The sequence below is a fragment of the Meleagris gallopavo genome, chromosome 6 (assembly GCF_905368555.1).
Source record: "Meleagris gallopavo chromosome 6, MGAL_WU_HG_1.1, whole genome shotgun sequence".
Classification (NCBI taxonomy): Eukaryota; Metazoa; Chordata; class Aves; order Galliformes; family Phasianidae; genus Meleagris; species Meleagris gallopavo.
In genome coordinates, this window is record NC_139409.1 from 41675309 (window position 1) to 41694646 (window position 19338).

Consider the following 19338-nt stretch of genomic DNA (forward strand, 5'->3'; position numbering starts at 1 on the left):
GTAAGATGAGTGTTTTTCTAACTCTACTCTTTGAGTTTGTCTAGTAGTGTCACACTACTGGTGTTTTAGTATCTGATTAACTTCGATTCTTACACCTTCCTTGAACCATGAATGATTTGTTTGTCTGCTCAATGTAGAAGTGCATAGGTATGCTTAAGTGACTTCTGCATATGGGTAATTTTAAAGTCCCTGAAGCCACAGAAGTATCTCATAAATCTTAGAGGCTTATGTTACAGTAATGACAAGACTTAAGGAATTGTTATTCAGTGACTGGCCAACCAAACAAAATAGCACTTGTTTGATGCAGCCTAATAACTTTCACGCCTTCACAATTCTAGTGTCCTTCTGCAACTCCAATTTCCCACTCTGACGGTGTAAATTATATGACCTAAATAAGGTTCCCACCTAAGAATTAGCTTAATGCAGAAGAGCTAATGTTAGGTAGTTTAAATAAGACTGTTTTTCAAGCTAGTAGCTTAATTATATTAACTGAATTTTTAAACACTGTTCAGACAGCTTCTAGCTTATATCTGCAGGGAGACAGCTAAACTGCACACTGTATTAAACAGACATCTTTATTAGGAACACACGATGGCAGTCTGTGGAAGCATGCAAAACGCAGCATATGTCAGTGCTGTTGAGCACTGCAGAAACTTCCAAAGCATTTAAGAGGCATTACGATGTTGTGATTCTCCTGGACATTTTAGCATGTGCTGCTGTGCATACGTAGGCTGCAGCCAAACATCAGGTTCTCTAGTTAGTGAAAATGGTACTTAATAGTAATTAATATGTAATCTGTGTTCCAGAGATTCAGTGGATGTCTCCTGCTGTTGGAGCTGATTGCATTCTCTTAAACATTTTGCTTTAAGTCTCAGTGCAAAGCCACATGATACAAACACTGGGAATGCAATGTATACTATAAGGTGGAACAATAGAGAAACGTTACATATGTAAGGCTTTGCTGAGTTATATTTTCTGGTTTTGTTTTTTTCCTACAGGGAGAAACCTTAGAAACCATTACCACAGCAACTGTGTGCCTGTTCAGTGCCCAGCCTCAGCTAGCTGATCAAGTCCCTCCCCTCGGTCATCTTCACAAGATAATCCAAGCTATGAACCACAAGAACAATGCCATTCCTAAAAGTGCCATTCGGGTCATGCACATACTGTCTGACAATGAGGTACTGAATCATCTGAGCATTCAGGCAGAAAAGTGTAGTTGGAGTATTTGTATCACTTACCGGTACTTATAGAAGGGTGTTATTCTGACTGTAAATACTGCATGCTGGGTGAACATCTGATGGAGAATTGATAGGATAAAGGAAACATTATTTCTTGTGGAAACTTTAGAGCTGGCTGACTGGATCTGACATAAAGTAAAGTGCTCTGATTTCTTTCTTCATAGCTTTGTGTTCGAGCGATGGCATCACTTGAGACCATTAGCCCTCTCATGAATGGAATGAAAAAGAGACCAGATGTAATTGGTGTGGCTTGTGAAGCACTTAATCGAATGTTTCAGAAGGAACAAAATGACTTAGTAGCCCAAGTAAGTATGTTCTCATTCTGTAGAGATGTGATACTTGGCTATCAAGTCTGCTCATAGGAACAGAAGTACCATTCTGTGTGCTGCAACTGACATGCCCAAAGGACAGGATGTCATCCAGAGAGGCCGAGACAGGCTGGAACAGTGGGCCTAGGAGAACCTGAGGAGGTTCAATGAATCCCAGGGCAAGGTCTCGTACCTGGGTTGTGGCAACCCCCCCACCATCAGTACAGGCTGGGGGATGCAAGGATGGAGCACAGCCCTGCTGGAAAAGACTTTGGAGGTACTGGTGGATGGGAACACGGCCTTTCAGTACTTGAAGGGGGACTGTAAGAAAGAAGGCGACATGCTCTTCAGCAGAGTCTGCTGTGATAGGACGAGGGGAAAATGGTTTCAGACTAAAAGAGGGGAGATCTAGACTGGATCTAAGGAAGACATTTTTGATAGTAAAGTGGTCAGGCACTGGCACAAGTTGCCCAGAGAGGTGGTGGGTACCCCATCACTGGAGAAATTCAAGATCAGGCTGGATGGGGCTCTGAGCACCTGATGGGTGCACCTGTAGGTGTCTCTGTTCACAGCAGGGGAGTTGGACTGGATTACCTCTAAGGGTCCCTTCCAACTCAAATGATTCTATGATTCAACTTGGTGTCTAGGAGACCTTCCAAAAGCCACCTAATTAATGTGCTTTTCATGTTGGAAATAAGTCAGGAATCCAAAATGCAGATCTGGTCAAAGGTGTTGCCCAAGTATTGAAGCTTCTTGTATTACGGTAGTGTTCTCTTTTGTCTGCTGAGAAAGCATAACATGGAAACAGAGGGTAATTCAATGGAACTTGCACCTACGCAGAGCAGGATTGTTGGTTAGTATTTTTGGTTTTGTTTATCTGTATTTGGGAGGCTCAGGAAAAACTGACTAGCTAAATAAATGCTTTGTAATAGCTGTTGTTACTTCTGGTTCACGCAAAAAGTAATACAACAATGTAAAACATGGAACAGCTGGAGCTTCCTAGTCCATATTAAGGTGACTCGTTTGTGGATGTTTGCAGGCTTTGAAAGCAGATTTGGTCCCTTATCTTCTAAAACTACTTGAAGGTATTGGTCTTGAGAACCTGGAAAGCCCATCTGCAACAAAAGCTCAGATTGTTAAAGCTCTGAAATCCATGTCTCGCAGCCTACAGTATGGAGAGCAGGTATGTACTGAAAAGCATTGAGCTGAGTTGTCTGTGTATGGAACATCCAACTCTGAACATCCCTTGTTTAAGATTAAGTTGTTATGGCGCTCATGAGCATCATTCCACCTAAAACATTACTAAGACATAACTACAAAATCATTTGTTAGATTTGTTAGAGCTTGTCAGTCTTGGTTTCTTGTGGAGGAGGCACCGATTCAATGCACAGAGAAAAGCACTGGGTAAAAACACAAATTCTAAGTGCAAGAAGTATTCTATAAACTGCCTGTTGCTTTACTGACATGTCTTCAGAACTGTTGTTAGAAATTGAATTGATATTTTTGTTGCTGTCTTGATGAATGCTTCTGTAGACAACTGCAGCAGTTATGAATGTAAATGCAAATTGGTTCAAATCCTTTTCTCAAGCCCTTGTTGAATGCTTTTCAAAGCTAAGGCCTACTTGTAGGAAAGACTTGTCCTTATCTTGCTATAGTATAGCAAAAGTCCTTTTCTCCTTATGCTATGGATGCATGGCAAACAAATACTTGCAGTGTTGCTTTTCCTCATTGCCTGACAGCGGGATGAGGGAGAAAGTCAAGGAACTAAATGAGTTTTCTTTATGAGCTATTAAATAAATATTTACCCACACAGTTCAAATGGAAAAAAAAAAAAACAAACTGCTGCTGTCTCCTTGTAAATGTGTGATTCTGTATTCCAGCGTGTGCTATTTGTAATCCCTTCAGAAAGTTTCAGTTCTAGAAAATAAGTTTGTTCCCATAGAATGTTGTGTCACTCACTGCCCTAATATCTTCAAATACTACAGGTAAATGAAATTCTGTCTCGTTCTTCTGTGTGGAGTGCCTTCAAAGATCAGAAACATGACTTGTTCATTTCTGAGACTCAAACAGCAGGATACCTCACAGGTGAACAACCCCTTCCTATTTTTAGTCCTGAATCATACTGAACTGTTAACTCAGTTGTCAGACTTAACTCTGGAGGTGGTGCTTATCCTCAGTATCTCGTGCCATCACTTGCCTGAACACTGAATGCTGTATAAATATCTGAAGTTTCTAAAAACATTTTTAGTGAGTTCATTTTCTTCTGATAGAGAATGTATTTCTTTGGATAGCCTTTCCTGTACCTACTTTTAAAATAATCAGAAATGTAATCTGGGCACCAACAAGTCTTGCAGGTTACACTAGTGACAGATTTAATCAGATCTAATGAACGAGGGCAACTTCTCACTCCTTTTCAGGATCAGTCTATTTTGGTTTTAGAGCAGATTGTTTTCTGAAGTTGGTGTTGGGGGATCAAGAATAAAACTCCTCAAAATTGAAATAAGACTTTGAAAGGCAATGATACTTCAAGTAGCTGAATGATATTAATTTTGCCTTGTGAATCATGCTGCGTAGTGTAAGGTGTGTGGTCATAGCACAGAACAGTTTGAATGCCAGCAGCCTTGAGCTTGAAACCATGTTTCTTGGTGGAAATGGCCTCATGCCTGCGTATGGAGCTTGCAGCACAAATGAACACAGCTGAGGTGTGCTCTAGCTGAGTCCCCTGTTGGTACTATCAGGACTGGAGCTGTGCCCCATGATGCCACTAGTCTCACTAATGGTGTGGAAGAGCACTCACACCTTTCTTGTGATACACAAAGCAGACAGTGTGAACTTCTTGCTGGTAATGGCATGGCAGTTTAGCCTCCCAGTTATGGGCTTAGTCTTTGGTAACAGGTCACTGTGAAGGCATCCAATGCTGCATGGAACTTTCTCATTTAATTTAATATAGGAATCTTAATTTAAATTTTTGATTAAGAACACAAATGAAATAAGGATGTATAAATCAGATGGGTGTATAGACAGAAAAATTTCTTGTGAGGTACTGGCATGTATTTTGAGGAAAATGAAGCGAGAACTTGTAAAATCTAGAACTGGAGATTATAGAAGCAGATACTTATGTGCCAATAACTCTTATGCCATTTCACAAAAGAATACTTTAGCTCTGAACAAGAGTTCACTGATTCTTGCAGAAATTTACTGTATATTGCATCACTACTATTTAATGCCACTTTGACAAAGAATAACTGAACATGTCATGTGGTTGGTGCTGAATTCTGTGGTATTTCTTAAATACTGTGAATTAAAAATGTGAAGTAAAGCCTGGCTGAAGCTCCTACCAGAAATTGTCAGGCTTCAGACTGGGGGCAGTGTGGCTCTCTAAACTGTGCTGCATTTAGATTGCTTAATGTTTAACTGCTTGCAAATACAGAACAAAGATGCTGTACAAATGCAAACCACAGATGGAAACCAAACTACAGGCTTTATTTTTGAACCTGCTTCACCTTGTATTCTGCCTTTGCTTCAAATTGCTTTGCTATTTGCACTTCCCTTGAAACTTCCCTTGCTTATTTCTCTTCCCTCAGGTGTCTCTTCTCCTTCCCTTCTAACTGGCAGCAGTCCCCTTCACCTGAGAAGTGGGCTTTAGATCTGCTCTGCCAGGCAGCTTGCTAACTTCTGTGTAGCTCTCTAAAGCAGGTAGATACCGTCTTGCAAAATGCATGCTGCATTTGCTGCGTTCCAAGTAACAGATGCATGCCACAGAATTAACACGTGTTCCCAGACTGCATAAGCACTGACAACCTGCCTTCTCTCTGCACACAGCAGTAGGCAACTGAAAACTGCAGGTGCTGATTCCTGCTGGTATTATGAACTGAACTCCTGAAGTATGGAAAATAATAAGTAATGGAAAAGCTTGAGGGACAGGAGCACTGGTGGAACTGTTGCACTGGGCTGTTTATGAGTGGGTCTGGCTCTGTCTGCAGGTGCCACTGAGGTGCTGCAAAGTTCCTTTCCAAAGGCAGGGATCACCTTAGCAGTAATGCTGCTTGCTTCATTCTCCTGCTTTTGCAGCAGCAGCGTAAGACTGTTTTGTGTTGAGATAAACCATGCTCTGGTCTTCTGGCTCCTTGTTGTAGTGTGGGAAGGGAGGGTGGGGAATGAAGGGAGGAAATAGAGGAGAAATCAGAGAGGATGATTTATGGGGAGAGCAAAGGAGCAAGCAGAACTTACTGTGTCAAAGATCTGCATTGTATGCTGGTGGTCTGATAGCAGGTCAGTCACTTACTGATGAAAAAACACATTGAGATTTGGCAGTTTTCTACAGTTGTTAATCTGATAAGAATCACTGTTAAAACACCTCATGTTGCAGCACAAGTTTTCACTGTATGTTATGTTTCCTTATGACTAAGTGTTAACTGTGAGCTTTTGGGGGGGGGGGGGGGAAGAGGTGGGGAGCTATGGCTGCAGTGCGAAGCTGAGTTTTTAAGCAATGGCACAAGGAACTGCTCTAAAGAAGTGCAGGGCAGTTCTGCCTGGCCATAATGCAGCAGCACGTTGTGCTTCCGTTTCCCACAGGTGCCTGGGAAATCCTTCCTAGTAGTAGAGCTTGTGCCCGAAGGCATTTCAGTTCTGCAGTGTTTTCTCTCCATGGTGAACGAAATCCACCTCCTCTTTACTGCCCCTTCTGTGGTGGAAGATGAGGAAGATGAGATGGATAATGCCGTTGTTTGTTTGTTGTTTTTTTTTTGTTTTTTTTTTTAACCTACTGAGTGAGCCTGAGAATGCTTTATGCAGGCTACCCCACCTAAAGACTGAGAGAACTACTGCCTTAACACCTCGAGTCCCTAGACTCCAAAGAATCCAAAAGAAAACTTTCAAATGCTTGTTAGGTTGACTTGGATTATGCATATCTGTGTTACCAGGGGGAATTAGAATAGAATGTCTCTGTTTGAAGGGACGTGCAAAGATCACAGAGTCTAAAATTAGGCTGTTTTATCACTTTTCAGAACTGAAACTAACCACTGGTGTTGTGTTTTCTTTCCAAAAGGCCCTGGAGTTGCTGGTTACCTTACTGCAGGGACGACGTCATCTGTAATGCCCAACATACCACCCCCGGTAGACAACGAAGTGGGAGATAGCAGCTAAGGACTAGAATCTCTCATCAAAGAGACACAAAGGCAGACTGGCCAGTGATGAGGAACTGTGTTTTCCTCCAAGATGTTGAAGTGAAATTACTGCCTTTCCAAGTGTTTAATGACAGTGTTATTCCTTTTTCTATGACTGTTTTTTAGGAAAAAGTTGTCGGTGACTCTATCACACTGCAACGTAAGAAAGCACTCTGTGGATCAGCTGAAATGGGTACACAAGAATTTTTTCTTGTTGTACGTAAGCACATTTTGTTCCTTTGTATTTGTTTACAAGACTGTGAATCAAACTTTCCTAGTTTTTATATTTTATGACATAGCATGACTGGAGTTGAGCTACAGTCTACAGGAATTGGGCTAAAATCACTTTGACCTCACCAACCCTCACTAAAAAGGCATCCCTTCTTTTCCCAGCCAGACACGATCACTCCCCACTGAACATGACTTCCAAAGGGTTTGTCCCTGTACTGGTTCACTGATGTCCTTAATCATTAACATTATTTCCCTGAGATCAAACAGCATTAGACATTCGTATGTATAACTGGCTTTACCAAACTGAAAAAGCTTCAGCAAAAAACTTCAAGTTGACATGTTATGTAAGAGATTAGTGTAATTGTGAAATGTTCTATACATTATCCAGTATATAAAAACTTTCTATATTTGAGTGTACATTATACAGATCATTCATATGTACATAAAATTTTAAAATAAAGGGAATTAAGAGCCTTGTTAATGAGATAAAAGTGGTGTTCTTATGTAGCAGTTCTTTGAGGGCATGGGAAAGTCAGGGTGGTCAGAGGCCTTACAGAGTGTGGCTAAACTGGGTTCCTGGCAATTCTTGCTTGGACAAATGTGAGGTTTTGACTCTCTGGAGCAGAACTCCTAAACCAGAACAGTGTAGGTTTTCATATTTGAAATGCACTTCAGCAACTGACTTGTGGACATTCTTAACTCCTGAGGAAATGTTCTTGGCAGGAAGCAAGAGGAAACCAAGACAAATGGAAATGTAGGTTGTTATTTGACTGTTTGACAGGAGCTCTCATCTCTTATTTTTCAGATGTAATGAATTGATATGAAGAAACTTATTTGCAGGAAGCTTCCAGCTGCAAATACTTTGCCTTTGTACTACTCTGAGTTGAGCAGCTTTTGCTAGAACACTTTTCAGGTGACCGCTCACAGAGTTTGGTTTGGTCTTCAGGATGAGACTGCAGCAAGTTCTGACCTTAAGCCTGGCAGTTGTGTGTGCTCTCTGAGCTCTCATATCAGGTTGGTTGGTAATGCAGAAAGACAACACTTGTTATCTTGGTTAGTTGTTAGTTGTTGATCAGTCCTGTATAAGCTGAAAAGCCCTACCTTTGTAGAAAACAGAACTACTGATGGTGCAGTATTCTCTGCTTGGTTCTGTTGTATTGATGAGTTGTGTTGTAAGTAACTTGTGACAAAAGTGGTTTGTTAATGAGGAACTGTGATCTCTGAGAACTTCACAGAGGGACACAAAATACCAGAGCTGGGTTTGAGTGCAGTGGCCATGAACTGCCCTGTGCAAGTCAGCATTAGTCCCAGTCAAAATTCAGCCTTTCAGAGGGGAAAGTGCCACCTACGCTCAGATATCTTTAAGAGCTGAAGCCCGGAGGAGGTTTGAGGATGCACAAGGCAGGATGCAACGGAAGACTAAAAGAGTGCCTAGAAGGAGAAAAGGGAGGAGATAACTTTGTTCAAAGTAAGAAACAGCTACAGACGATCTGCTGTGTCCTAGCTCTGTCTTGCACTGCACTACCCCTGACTTGGTGGGGGGGGAGGGAGAAGGACTGAATGTAATGTTCAGTGAAAAGGAAGGGAGTAAGAAGGGGTGAGGAAAGAGGACTGGACTGAAGCCATGTTCCGGAAAGAGGAAGAAAGGCATTTCTATGTCATCTGATCAGTAATGAAGTTTATGTTGCTTTGACATGACGATAAAAAGTTATAGTGCTTTGGCTCAGAGCAAATAAAGCACTTTAAGCCTTTTAGAAAATAGATTTTATTCAGTGTTATAAAGAACCCAGGAACATCCTGCTCTTTATTTGTTTTACATATGCCCTTCCTTCAGGTGTGGGATTGTAAAAAAAAAAAAAATAATAATAATAATAATAAAAAAATAAAAAAATGTAGTAATTAGTAAGTGCAATAATTATGAGTAAAGGTTGAGAAGACTTATTGCTTCAAGCTGGAATCAGAATTTTGTATTCATTCACTTTTAGCTTAAACAGAATTGTACTGAGCAGGGTCATCTTTTCTAAGACCCCCATCCACCTGAGAGGGCTTTATGCTGACATCAGATTTTTGCAGTTAGCTTCTTTGATTGATCAAGTAGTTCCCACCTTGCAATTGTTGACAGATGAACTTCATCAGGCCCATCTGCCACACGTAAGGTCCGAATGTATGCAAACCTGTGCAGGGAGATCTGAATTAGGGGCTGAGTTTGAGCCCTGCTGCAAAAGCGAACCGGTCTGGCAGTGGGAATTCTCAGATCTAATTTTGATATAATCATGTTCTTTGGAGTCTTATCAAAAGAGCCATTGCATGGGAGATGTTGCAGCTGAAATCTTCTGGCAGAGTTGAGATGCATGTACTGGAAATTCTGAAGGCTTCACCCCAAGGCATGCACAAGGGATTAAACTGAGCTTTAGAAACAGCTTCTCTATGCTGCACATCAGAAGTAGTTTAGTGTCCTTGGCAGCTATGTGTGTGGGTTTTTTAGCTATTTTGGGGTAGGTTGTTTGGTTATTATTGTTGTTGGGATAAAGCAAGGCCATTTAATTATAAAATTCAGTTTGTGCATGTGGGTGTACAGCCCATGACTTCTGGTTACTTGAGGTAAAAACAAACATGTACTGGAATTACACCATTACCTTATCTTTAAAAGAGCCCTCAGACAGCAGAGATAAGTCTTCCTTACTCACATAGAAGCCAAAGGAAAATCCTGGGAAACTCCAGCTCCACCACACACTTGGATTGCACAGTCAATCACTTTAAGCACAGCTCGAGGCACAACCACTTTGGTCATGGCTATCTGTAGGCAGAGGAGAACTTATTCATTTATGAAACTGTTATTAATATGTTTACCTAACAGTTCTACTGAAAACTGGTATCAGATAGAACAGTCTCCTGGAGGACTGAATGAGAGCTGTGCTGTTCCCATTCCTGTTCCAAGAAAGTCTCGAGAAGGGACAGCCATGCAGAACTATGCTGGTGTGCTAAGATGACTGAGCCATACTTAAACTGCTTTAGTTTTCAAATACATCTCACCAGGTTGAAGTCTTTAAGCTGAGTGTTTCATACACTCTCAGTAGGAGAAACAAAAGCACATCCTAACAGTTACTATTGCAACATGAAGCTGTACTCTATGATTAGGCAGACTTTCAGCAATATGTTTTCACTTAATTTCAACTAGTTATCTCCTGAAAATGTGCAGGTATTGCATCTCACAGGTCCTAGGCCAAGGCTGCCAAAAAAAAAAACCAACTTACTTCTTTCCTAGCTTTTCTGTTGCCCAACGTGTCAATCTTGCTGGCTGTTTTCAGGGTAAGCAGTCGAGCTTGTTCTATGCTAAGGCGGCACTCAGCGATCCAGTGGGCAATAACTTCCTGCAGAGACAAAAAACAAAAAAATTGAGAAAAAAGAGGCAGAAAGTCATTTAATGCCTTCTGCCTGGTCAGCTTAAGCCTGCCCTAAGGAAGACACCCACATTGCTCAGTCATTTAGAGACTCCAGATCCACTCCCGCTTCTGTGTCCATCCCCACTGCCTGCTACCTCTCTTCTTGAAGCCTTTCAAGCTGGCTTGCTTTCCCTCACTTGCCACCACAACTCACAATCACTTCCCTGTGTGACATGCCCTAGTATACAAAAATTTGGGAAGAGAGAATTCAGTTCTGTTTTTCCTAAGCTAGTGGTGGTGGTGTGTTACACGTGCAGGCAAACAGCTGCAGGGTTGTGCCTGCTGCATTTATCTTCACGGTGATCCAGCAGTAGCTCCCTTGAGCCAAACTAAGATGAAATACACGACGATTGCTTGTAATATGCTCTTAGCAGCCCCTCCCTGCTCTTAGCTCATTTCCCTGTGCAGCCCACATAGTGCATTGCTCATGTGATGCTTGTCAGTAAAAAGCCATTTGGGAGCCTGAGCCAGCTTCAGGCATGCTCCTGGCTGGAGTGTGAATGTTGCTGCCTTGGCAGGCACAGCACTCACTTCAATGCAAGGTCTTGGGGCTTGGCTTATAGCAGCAAAGGTGGTCTGAACCCCTGTGCAGGATTTCAGACGCTCCCTCCTGCTGCCAGCTCCCAGGGCTGTCACTTCCACAGGGGCAGGGTGGAGGTGATGGTCAGCCTGTCACTGCAGACAGCCAACAGCTTCTCCTCTCAGCTGGGGAGAACCTGCTTCAGTTCTGCAGCTGTGTCCTGCCCTAAGGTGCTGCCTGTGCTGAACTTCTGAGAAATGCAGAGGGTGCCTCATCCAGTTTTCATTTTGGTAGCAAAGGCAGGCTTGGCAATGATATGACTGGAAAATGTACGTGTAAGATTACTCCCTCTGGGTCTGCGCAAGTTTTTTTATAAGCTGTGCCAGACAGTGTCTCAGCTTCCTCTTTCCATTGCCTTCACTTGTTTCTTTCCAATAGTTTCTTTCCAATAGTCATCCCAGCTGCTGGGTAAGATTGAGGAACACTTGAAATGCAATAAACCAACTTTTAAAAGCTGATGATTCTTAAAAACAAAGTGCCAACTTCTTATTCCTATTGATAAAAGATAGCGAGCACACTCTTGTGCAACAGTATTTCAACTCCAGATATGGGTAAAACAAAAGGTGATGTCTGGAATAGATATGAATAGAGAAGGTGAAAACATGCTTACGTGGTGGTACAATTTCTTCCCAAAAGTCTCTCTTTGTGCTGCACGCTGGCACAAGATCTCTAAAGCAGTTTCGGCTGCACCAATGGACCTCATGCAGTGATGAATGCGGCCTGGCCCGAGCCGACCTTGTGCTATCTCAAACCCCCTTCCCTCACCTGGGTGGAAAGAAAAACAGTCAGAGGCAGATCCCTTGATTTCTGCTTGAAGTGATCTATGGCTCAGAACAGAAGTGTCTACACAGCAGCAGAGCTAGAATTAAACTTTGAAGTTTATTTTGTGTAAGTGTTGTGCTTGTTTATCTACATCTACACTGACCCATTGTTAATACTATTCACAGCACAAAGATCACCCTAAGATGGTTGCTGAGAGGGTTTGATTTACTTGGTATAATTTAAATGTTAATCTCACACTGAAAAATATGAGAAGCTAAGGGAAGACTTTGGGATTTCCAAGTCCAAGAGCTGCTAAAGAAAGTTCTTTCGGTGCAATAAAAGTATTTTTAAAAAGAGAAAACTATTTAAATTGTCATTTTCCAATGGAGAGAACTAGAAAAAAGCTCTCCCTGCAGAAGGTCACATTGTTGGCCTGCTCTCTTGCATTTTTCTTTCAGTTCCTCTAAATCTGCAGCTACCCAGACTTGGACGGCCACAGACTGCAGCAGAAAGCTCTTTTTTTAAAAAGTGAAGTCCACGAAGACTGGTTTGGGGGAAAGAACATCATCAACACTTTCTGCTTTGCCCCACATCCAGGCACTGACTTTTGCACAACTGCTACAGCTACGTTCTTCCTTCAGTCACCCTTTTGCTCTCAGCAAGTTAGATCCAAGCAGCAGGCAGACTGCCAACCACAGCTGGACACACCTTATCTAAGGAATCCTCCTTACATGTTTATATTAATTTCTGGTAATTCACAAAATAAACCACTGTTTTTGTAAATTTGCTTTGTTGCTGTACGTATTAAGGAGCAATTAATATTGAAACTCACCCAGTATTATATTGGAGACAGGCACTCGTACATCATTAAAATGTACCTCAAAATGTCCTCCGTGGATCTCATCTACAGGTATAGAGAAAACAGCAGGATAAAATGAAGGAGGATAATGTCTGTGCTTAAAGAAAGCAAAACGAGAGGCCTTACAATTCCTAATGCTTTCTCTACACGCATTTTACTGGTCTGTTTCATACACAACACTGGTTAGTATTACTACAGCTCTGGGATGGCTAACAGTAACAGATGTACAGTCAGCAACTCCTATCACCTACCCGTGTAGCCAAACACTGAGAGCGGTCGTATCAGCCTCACTCCTGGGGTGTCCATGGGGACAATGATCATGCTGTGCTGCCTGTACCTGCGTCAAGACAGAAAGTACGTCTTGTGGTCAATTTTTAGCCTCCTCTCTGTCCTATTCCCTCGCTTTTTTTATTTTTTACCCTCAATTTAGCAATTGCATACATGTTGACATTTACTTCTGCATATTGCAGCCATCCTGTCTGCATGTAGTAGCATGGCACATGGGTGGACCACCAAATATACCACTGCCACCTAACGTACCTTGAATGAAAAGCTATTCCCTCTGTCACCTCTGCAATCTGCTTCTGTCTCATACAGCCCATTTCCTCCCCCAGCCTTCCTTCTTCATTCTCAGAACATGTTTATCATCATCCTGATTTTAGCTTGCCTATAGTTCAGGAAAGTAATCCTCATGTTTAAATGCCTCCAGGACATTTAAGGAGGGTCACACAGGACTAGAGGTGACCTCCTGAGTCCCTGAGCTCCAGCTCTAGAAAGTGCATCATGTCATTCCCTCCATCACCCTTTGTGCAGCTTCCAGATAGCCCAGCAGATGTCACAGGTCGCACGGCTGCTGGACAACCCACCCTGGATGCTGGAAAACAAACAATGCTTATTTCCAAAGGGAGCCTAAACACATCCAAAAATTTCTGATAATCACTGGAATTTGGGCTATGATCCAACATAGAGACATAAACGTTTCCAGTTGTATGTGCTACAAGCTGCACGATTTCAGCAGGCCCAGTTGCAAAGTGTTTTACACATGGCTTATTTTTTTGCAAGTGGCAGTTTTAGCGTGGCACTAACGAACAGCTGAACAAGATACACTGCATTATTTACTTGAAACAGAAAGAAGTGAATATTGTATTCACATATATTCAGCTACACAATGGGGAGATGGCTTTAAACTGGATTTAGACTAGATATTAGGAAGAAATTCTTTACTGTGAGGGTGGTGAGACACTGGAACAGGGCCCAGCAGGGCTGTGGATGCCCCCTCCCTGGAAGCATTCAAGGCCAGGCTGGATGGGGCTTTGAGAAACCTGGTGTACAGGGAAGTGTCCCTGCCTATAGCAGGGGGTTGGAACCAGATGATCTTAAATCCCTTCCAACCCAAACCATTCTATGACTCTATGATATAGGAATGCAATCTGAAGGTCTGATTAAAGATGTGCGATGGTGTCACTACACATAACTTCATAGAAACATCCCCATGTTTCAAACTTTTTATATCTGGAGATAATTTTTTTTGAATAACTAAGTTAGTAACCTTAGTAGGTCTCTGATATGTCTCATGTACTCATTCTGCTCAGGAAAATTCTGAAAGGTTTTGGTTTTATTATTGTTTAAGCAAGCAGTTCTTGTTAACTGCTTTCATAAATCACACTTAGAAAGTAAACTGTAAGCCTGAGATGTGAGAAACTGCAAATTGAAAGGCAAAAAAGGGAGCATGGTTCTGTTGAAAGAATGCAACATTCTAGAATGCGTCAGGTGCATTCACATCATAAACTCTTCTCATAAGCTAACACACACATTCTGCCCCAAATACAAGGATTTAGCATGTGAGAATGAGAGGCAACATTCAAAGGAATGATTTTGGGTGGCCCTGCATGGAGCCAGGAACTGGCCTGCATGACCCCTGGGGCTCCTCCAAACTCTAAGAATTTCCTGATCCAATCCATCACACAGCTGCACAAGCACTACAGTGAGTGCAATGGAAGGGATGCATTTGGTGCAAGTTGGTGAACAGATCTGGAGGTTTCAGTCATCAGAGCTGACCAAAAAATAAAATAAAAAAAAAAAAATCAGGATCTTGGTCATCTGTATTTTTAGCTAAACACAGCCAAGGGTTCAGAAGTCCTCTGCAAGTCACAGCCACATCCAACCAACCGATCAAAGCAATTAATGCTACTGCATCTAAAGCTTTTATAAGCAGTGACACCTCCTGAAAACAAATTATAGGCAGCTCTTTGAACTTCCTAAGAAACCTTACCTGGATGCTGAGGAGTTCTTGGTCTTGCCCATTACAATTGCAACTTTGCAGCTGGGGTTCCCAGCACCTTAAAAAAGTCACAAACACAGAAATAGTTTTTAATATAAAAATCTCAGTGTACAATCAAATGCAGCTTCGTATGGACAAATATTTCCTTTCGTGCTACAGGAACAAAAGCATGCAATCTACTTCTGTGTTTATACTCTGAGTAATCAGACAGTAAGTAACAAAATCCATCTTAATCAGACAGTAACAAAATCCATCCTATTGCTTAATATGAAAAAGGGAGTCAACTTGTGGGGAGGAGAAAACCAAAAGCCAAATATCCAAACCCTCCGGGGTTGAGCTCCACCATCTTTTCTGAAGAAAAGTGAACAAGAAGGAACTTGAACCTATTTACTTCTGTCTGCATTACAGCTTAACGTATGACACAAAAGCAAACCTGAAGCTGTGACGCTGCCATTTCAAAAACAAAACTTCTTAAAGCTATGAAGACTGGAGGAGCTGTATGGGAATGAAATGTCAACCCCATGACAGCCACTGAGTTGTGCAAATAAGACTACTCAAGGCCACCACTGACAACTTTGCTATTACTTCAGCAGCTCTGGAATTAGGATTTTGCTCCCCCTTATGCAAATGATTTTAGTTTGTGCTTCAAAAAAGATCTCATTGTAAATAGTTATCTGAAAATAATTTGGCAGCATTTCAAGCTACCAATATGCATCTCTGCACCATTCTACTGTACAAGTCCAAAAAGATTTGGCCATTGATTAAAGTGCCATAATTCTAAAAGATATGATCCCACTATTTTTTTCCTTAAAAGTTTCCTTGTACCAAAGCACGCTCTCATTCCTTTCAAGGTCTCACACAGGCAACAAAGGGAAAGAAAGGCAGGATTATACTTGACATACGTAACTATCAGCAGCACTTTTATCTCTATCACAAGGGAGATGGCAAGCTCCACAGAGATTCAAAGATTTGGCACATGCCAACTTCAGGTGTTTTGATGCCAGAAACAAAGAAGGCTTTGTAGCTTCTCTGGCAGCTGTTCTCACTGGATCTGGGAGCCTCCAGTCTACACAGTGCAATCAGCTGGCTGTGAGATGAGCTGCTCCCTTGTGAGAACCACCGCTGTGATGGGCAGGGAGTGGGAAGAGAGATTTCTTTCATTCTACCAAACTCCGAGGGCCAGACTGCTGGTTGTTTGCCTTCCTCTTCTGCAATATGCTCTTCATCCACTGTCCTCAAAGCACAGTTATTTGTGGCCTACAGGCTGCACTACACCAATGCACTGAAAAGCTGGCATGGGAGGGGATCAATCAACTCAGTAGAATCTCAGATAGTTGACTCCTCTGGACAAATACAACAAGCAGGCAGTGAGCCCCTAAATAACACAACATACACCTTGCAGCATAGCACCATAAAAGGAGAAATGCTGTATTCATGAGCAGTATTTGTCTTTTTTCCCCACAGAATTGCATATGTGGTTAAACCACATTTATCTTGGTTTACAACAAAGGTTATTTTCCGGAATCACAACATAAACAGTTTTGTAAACTATCGTCAAGTTATATCCCTGCTTCAAAAAGGGCAGAATTCTTCCTTTTTATGTAAAAACAAACAGAAAAAAAAAAAAAGCAGAAGTTGAACTTAGAGAGGAGTTCACTGAGAAGGAGACGTCTGGCAAGAAGTTCTCAAGCAGCACCAGTAAGTTTCAAATGAACTTTTCATCCATCCGTGCACAGGAAAGGAAGACAGCTTCCTGGCCATTCCCACTTCTCAGAGCTATTTATCCAACTCTGAAGTCCTGGTGCACTGTAGGTCTCTAAAAGACTGCATCGCTTTGAAAAAATGCAGACTGCCTGGATGGAATAAATCCCTCATTTATAAATGGCATTCAAACGTTCATTTTTATGGAATTCCAAGAAGCTGCAGGAGGATGGGGTAAGAGGCAGAGACGCCTGTCCTTTTGGCAGGAATTAGCAGTAGTTTTGCAAGAAACAATTCAACAAGCAGAAATAAGAGGAATGTTAGGTGAGTTTTAAGCGTAGTTCCGCACAACCTGTCCACAGCTTTTATACCACAACACTGCTACATTTGGAGACACTGCAAGTTTCAGCAACGTTTTGTATTTTCAAACCCTTCAGACATTCGCGTAGGCAAAGACAGGGATATTTAAAAATGCACTCCGGGGGTTGATCAGAATCCTACCAGTTGCCTAATCACTGTTATCAGAGGGCATAAGATACTCAAAATACTGACCTTCAAAAAATCAACTTGCATATGGATTCTTCTAGGTAGAGAATGCTGAATGTAGCATAGACACGAACAGCAGCAGACTTTACTTTAAAAAGCTGCTATATAGCCTGGTTTCATAAGCTAGTTACCATTTTTCAGTGTCCAGCCTTCAAATGTTTGGCTAGGAAGACTAAGGACAATCTGAATATTCAGAATACCTATGACTTTTGTCATGCTGGCTGCTGCACTGATAAGCCTGCTGGGTTACCCTTCCCAGCCAAAGATCATAGAATCACTGAATGGTCTGGGTTGAAAAGGACCACAAAGATCACTTAGTTTCAGCCCCCCCTGCTATGTGCAGGGTCACCAACCAGCAGACCAGGCTGCCCAGAGCCACATCCAGCCTGGCCTTGAATGCCTCCAGGGATGGGGCATCCACAGCCTCCTTGGGCAACCTGTTCCAGTGTGTGATATTTATTGGCTTGGCAACTTCCTAGAAAGGCACAGATGAACAGACGATTCAGACTGTCCTGCGAGATGTCAGGTAGATGGCAGTGTGGTACTGGTTGCCCTCAGTGAGATCTTCCAATGGATACAAAAGGACCTCCCTCCCAAGAGGTATTTTCTACTTTCTGGCACACTTGCAGTCCTACAGTTCTCTCCAGGTAACACTGCTGGACACCCAACTCACTTATGGTAAAGTTTATAATGGGCCCTCAAGGAAACAGGAAGACAGACAGCGCGGGGGATCTGCAGAAAATCAGCAGAGGCGACTCAGTTCTGCACTGAGCGTGGCCACTACTTTCTCCCAGCCTGAGTTCATAGTCTCTGATGGCGCCAGTGAAGGCAGCTGCAGTTTAGCAATGTTTCCTTCCCTCTCCTCCATCTCCTATACCCTAGGAGCTTTCTCAGTTCTACCATGATAACTCTATCTTGATGGAGACAATATTAAGACAAAGATAATTCCAGAGAACTGGGAGATTCACTTATTTTAAAGAGATACAGCCAGGCCTCTTAAGCAATGACACAAGTTGCAAGAAGCAGACACGGTGGAAGCAACCCAAATATCCTTATCTACTGCTGTGGGGAAACACCACACTGCTATGACAGCTCAAGATGGAAACTACAGAACTATGCAAAAACACTGCAGAATTCTTTCTTTAGCTTTTAATTCCTCTCCCAAACTATTCTTCTTTTCTGTTGTGAATGCAAATAAAGCTCTAAGAATCTGCCTGTTACATTCTTTGCTGACCAGAATAAAGAACTTTTCCTTTCCCATGTTCCAAAATACTCAAAAATCAGATTAATGACTGATTCAGCCACAGCAAGTGGGTCGACTTAGCCAGCATGGCAAAAAGCAAAACCTGACTTGTGGTCTGCCTAACATCTCTCCGTGCTGTTCGACATCAATATTGCATTTACTGAAACTCACAAGGATACAGGAAAATCCAAATAGAATAAAAACTCTGGGAAATCACGAGGGACTCTTGACACTCTCTGCACAGGGTAATTCTCGCACAAGAAACCAACTTGAACTGTACAGATCATGAAAATCTAAGCAAGATCCAGCCTTCTTAGGAATTCTTAGCACACGTAAGTCCGCACCTCAGTGCAAAAGCACGAATGTATGCATGCAAAGCTCAGAACCCTTCCATCCTTCCTTTCCTGTAAAAGTATCAACGCTTTATAACACAGGCAAATACACCAAAAGCAGAAGAAACATTGCCTCAGAGGAAACAGCATTGTTTATTTTTCTTCTGCAACACCTGCCTTGCCTACAGTTCCTATAAAAAACATTACCAAATGGTGACTTGATTATGAGCCTGACTGGCAACATCCAAGGCCCTGAGAACACCCGCAGGCTGCAGGGCTATCTGCTCACATACTGGTTGATCCTTAACACTTCTTTGATACCCTCTAGCTATCATACTCCTGCTTTTGTCCACAGCACAATAATGAATGAGAAAACTCCTCTGTCTCGCAAAAAGCAAACTTATCTTTTGGTTGTTATTAAAACACAGTATATAAGGCTCTCTTAAATCCTTCTACAGGTGGCCATCTAAAGCACAGTACTGTTCTGATGAAACAATACAGTGACTCCCTGCTGGCAGCTGCTCCGGACAGATCTCTCCTCTTTTTTCTCCTCTTCACATTTTAAACATGTAATTTGTTAAAAGCCTTTTGATTACGTGAAGCATATCTGGACAATGTTGAGAAATAGGAAAAGAGCATAGACATTCCA

General features: G+C 42.1%; 2 protein-coding genes across 4 annotated transcripts in view; one reads left to right on the forward strand and one right to left on the reverse strand.

The window, feature by feature from the left end:
* The window catches only part of DNAJC13 (DnaJ heat shock protein family (Hsp40) member C13), a 57601-nt gene extending 45091 nt beyond the window's left edge, over positions 1-12510 (forward strand). For 2 of the 3 annotated variants that reach the window (XM_085226467.1, XM_085226468.1), the window contains 5 exons: positions 999-1178; positions 1403-1543; positions 2586-2729; positions 3532-3631; positions 6594-12510. In XM_085226467.1, the coding sequence (XP_085082593.1) occupies positions 999-1178; positions 1403-1543; positions 2586-2729; positions 3532-3631; positions 6594-6691 (663 nt within the window). In that variant the 3' untranslated portion in view covers positions 6692-12510. The remainder of the gene's footprint in view (positions 1-998; positions 1179-1402; positions 1544-2585; positions 2730-3531; positions 3632-6593) is intronic. The other variant, XR_014883977.1, reaches the window with a different exon arrangement.
* Positions 8690-19338, reverse strand: part of ACAD11 (acyl-CoA dehydrogenase family member 11) — a 28132-nt gene continuing 17483 nt past the window's right edge. The window contains exons 14-20 of the mRNA XM_085226469.1: positions 14859-14925; positions 12838-12923; positions 12560-12631; positions 11576-11730; positions 10197-10313; positions 9630-9739; positions 8690-9116 (exon numbers count right to left, since the gene is read on the reverse strand). Of these exons, the coding sequence (XP_085082595.1) occupies positions 9002-9116; positions 9630-9739; positions 10197-10313; positions 11576-11730; positions 12560-12631; positions 12838-12923; positions 14859-14925 (722 nt within the window). The 3' untranslated portion in view covers positions 8690-9001. The remainder of the gene's footprint in view (positions 9117-9629; positions 9740-10196; positions 10314-11575; positions 11731-12559; positions 12632-12837; positions 12924-14858; positions 14926-19338) is intronic.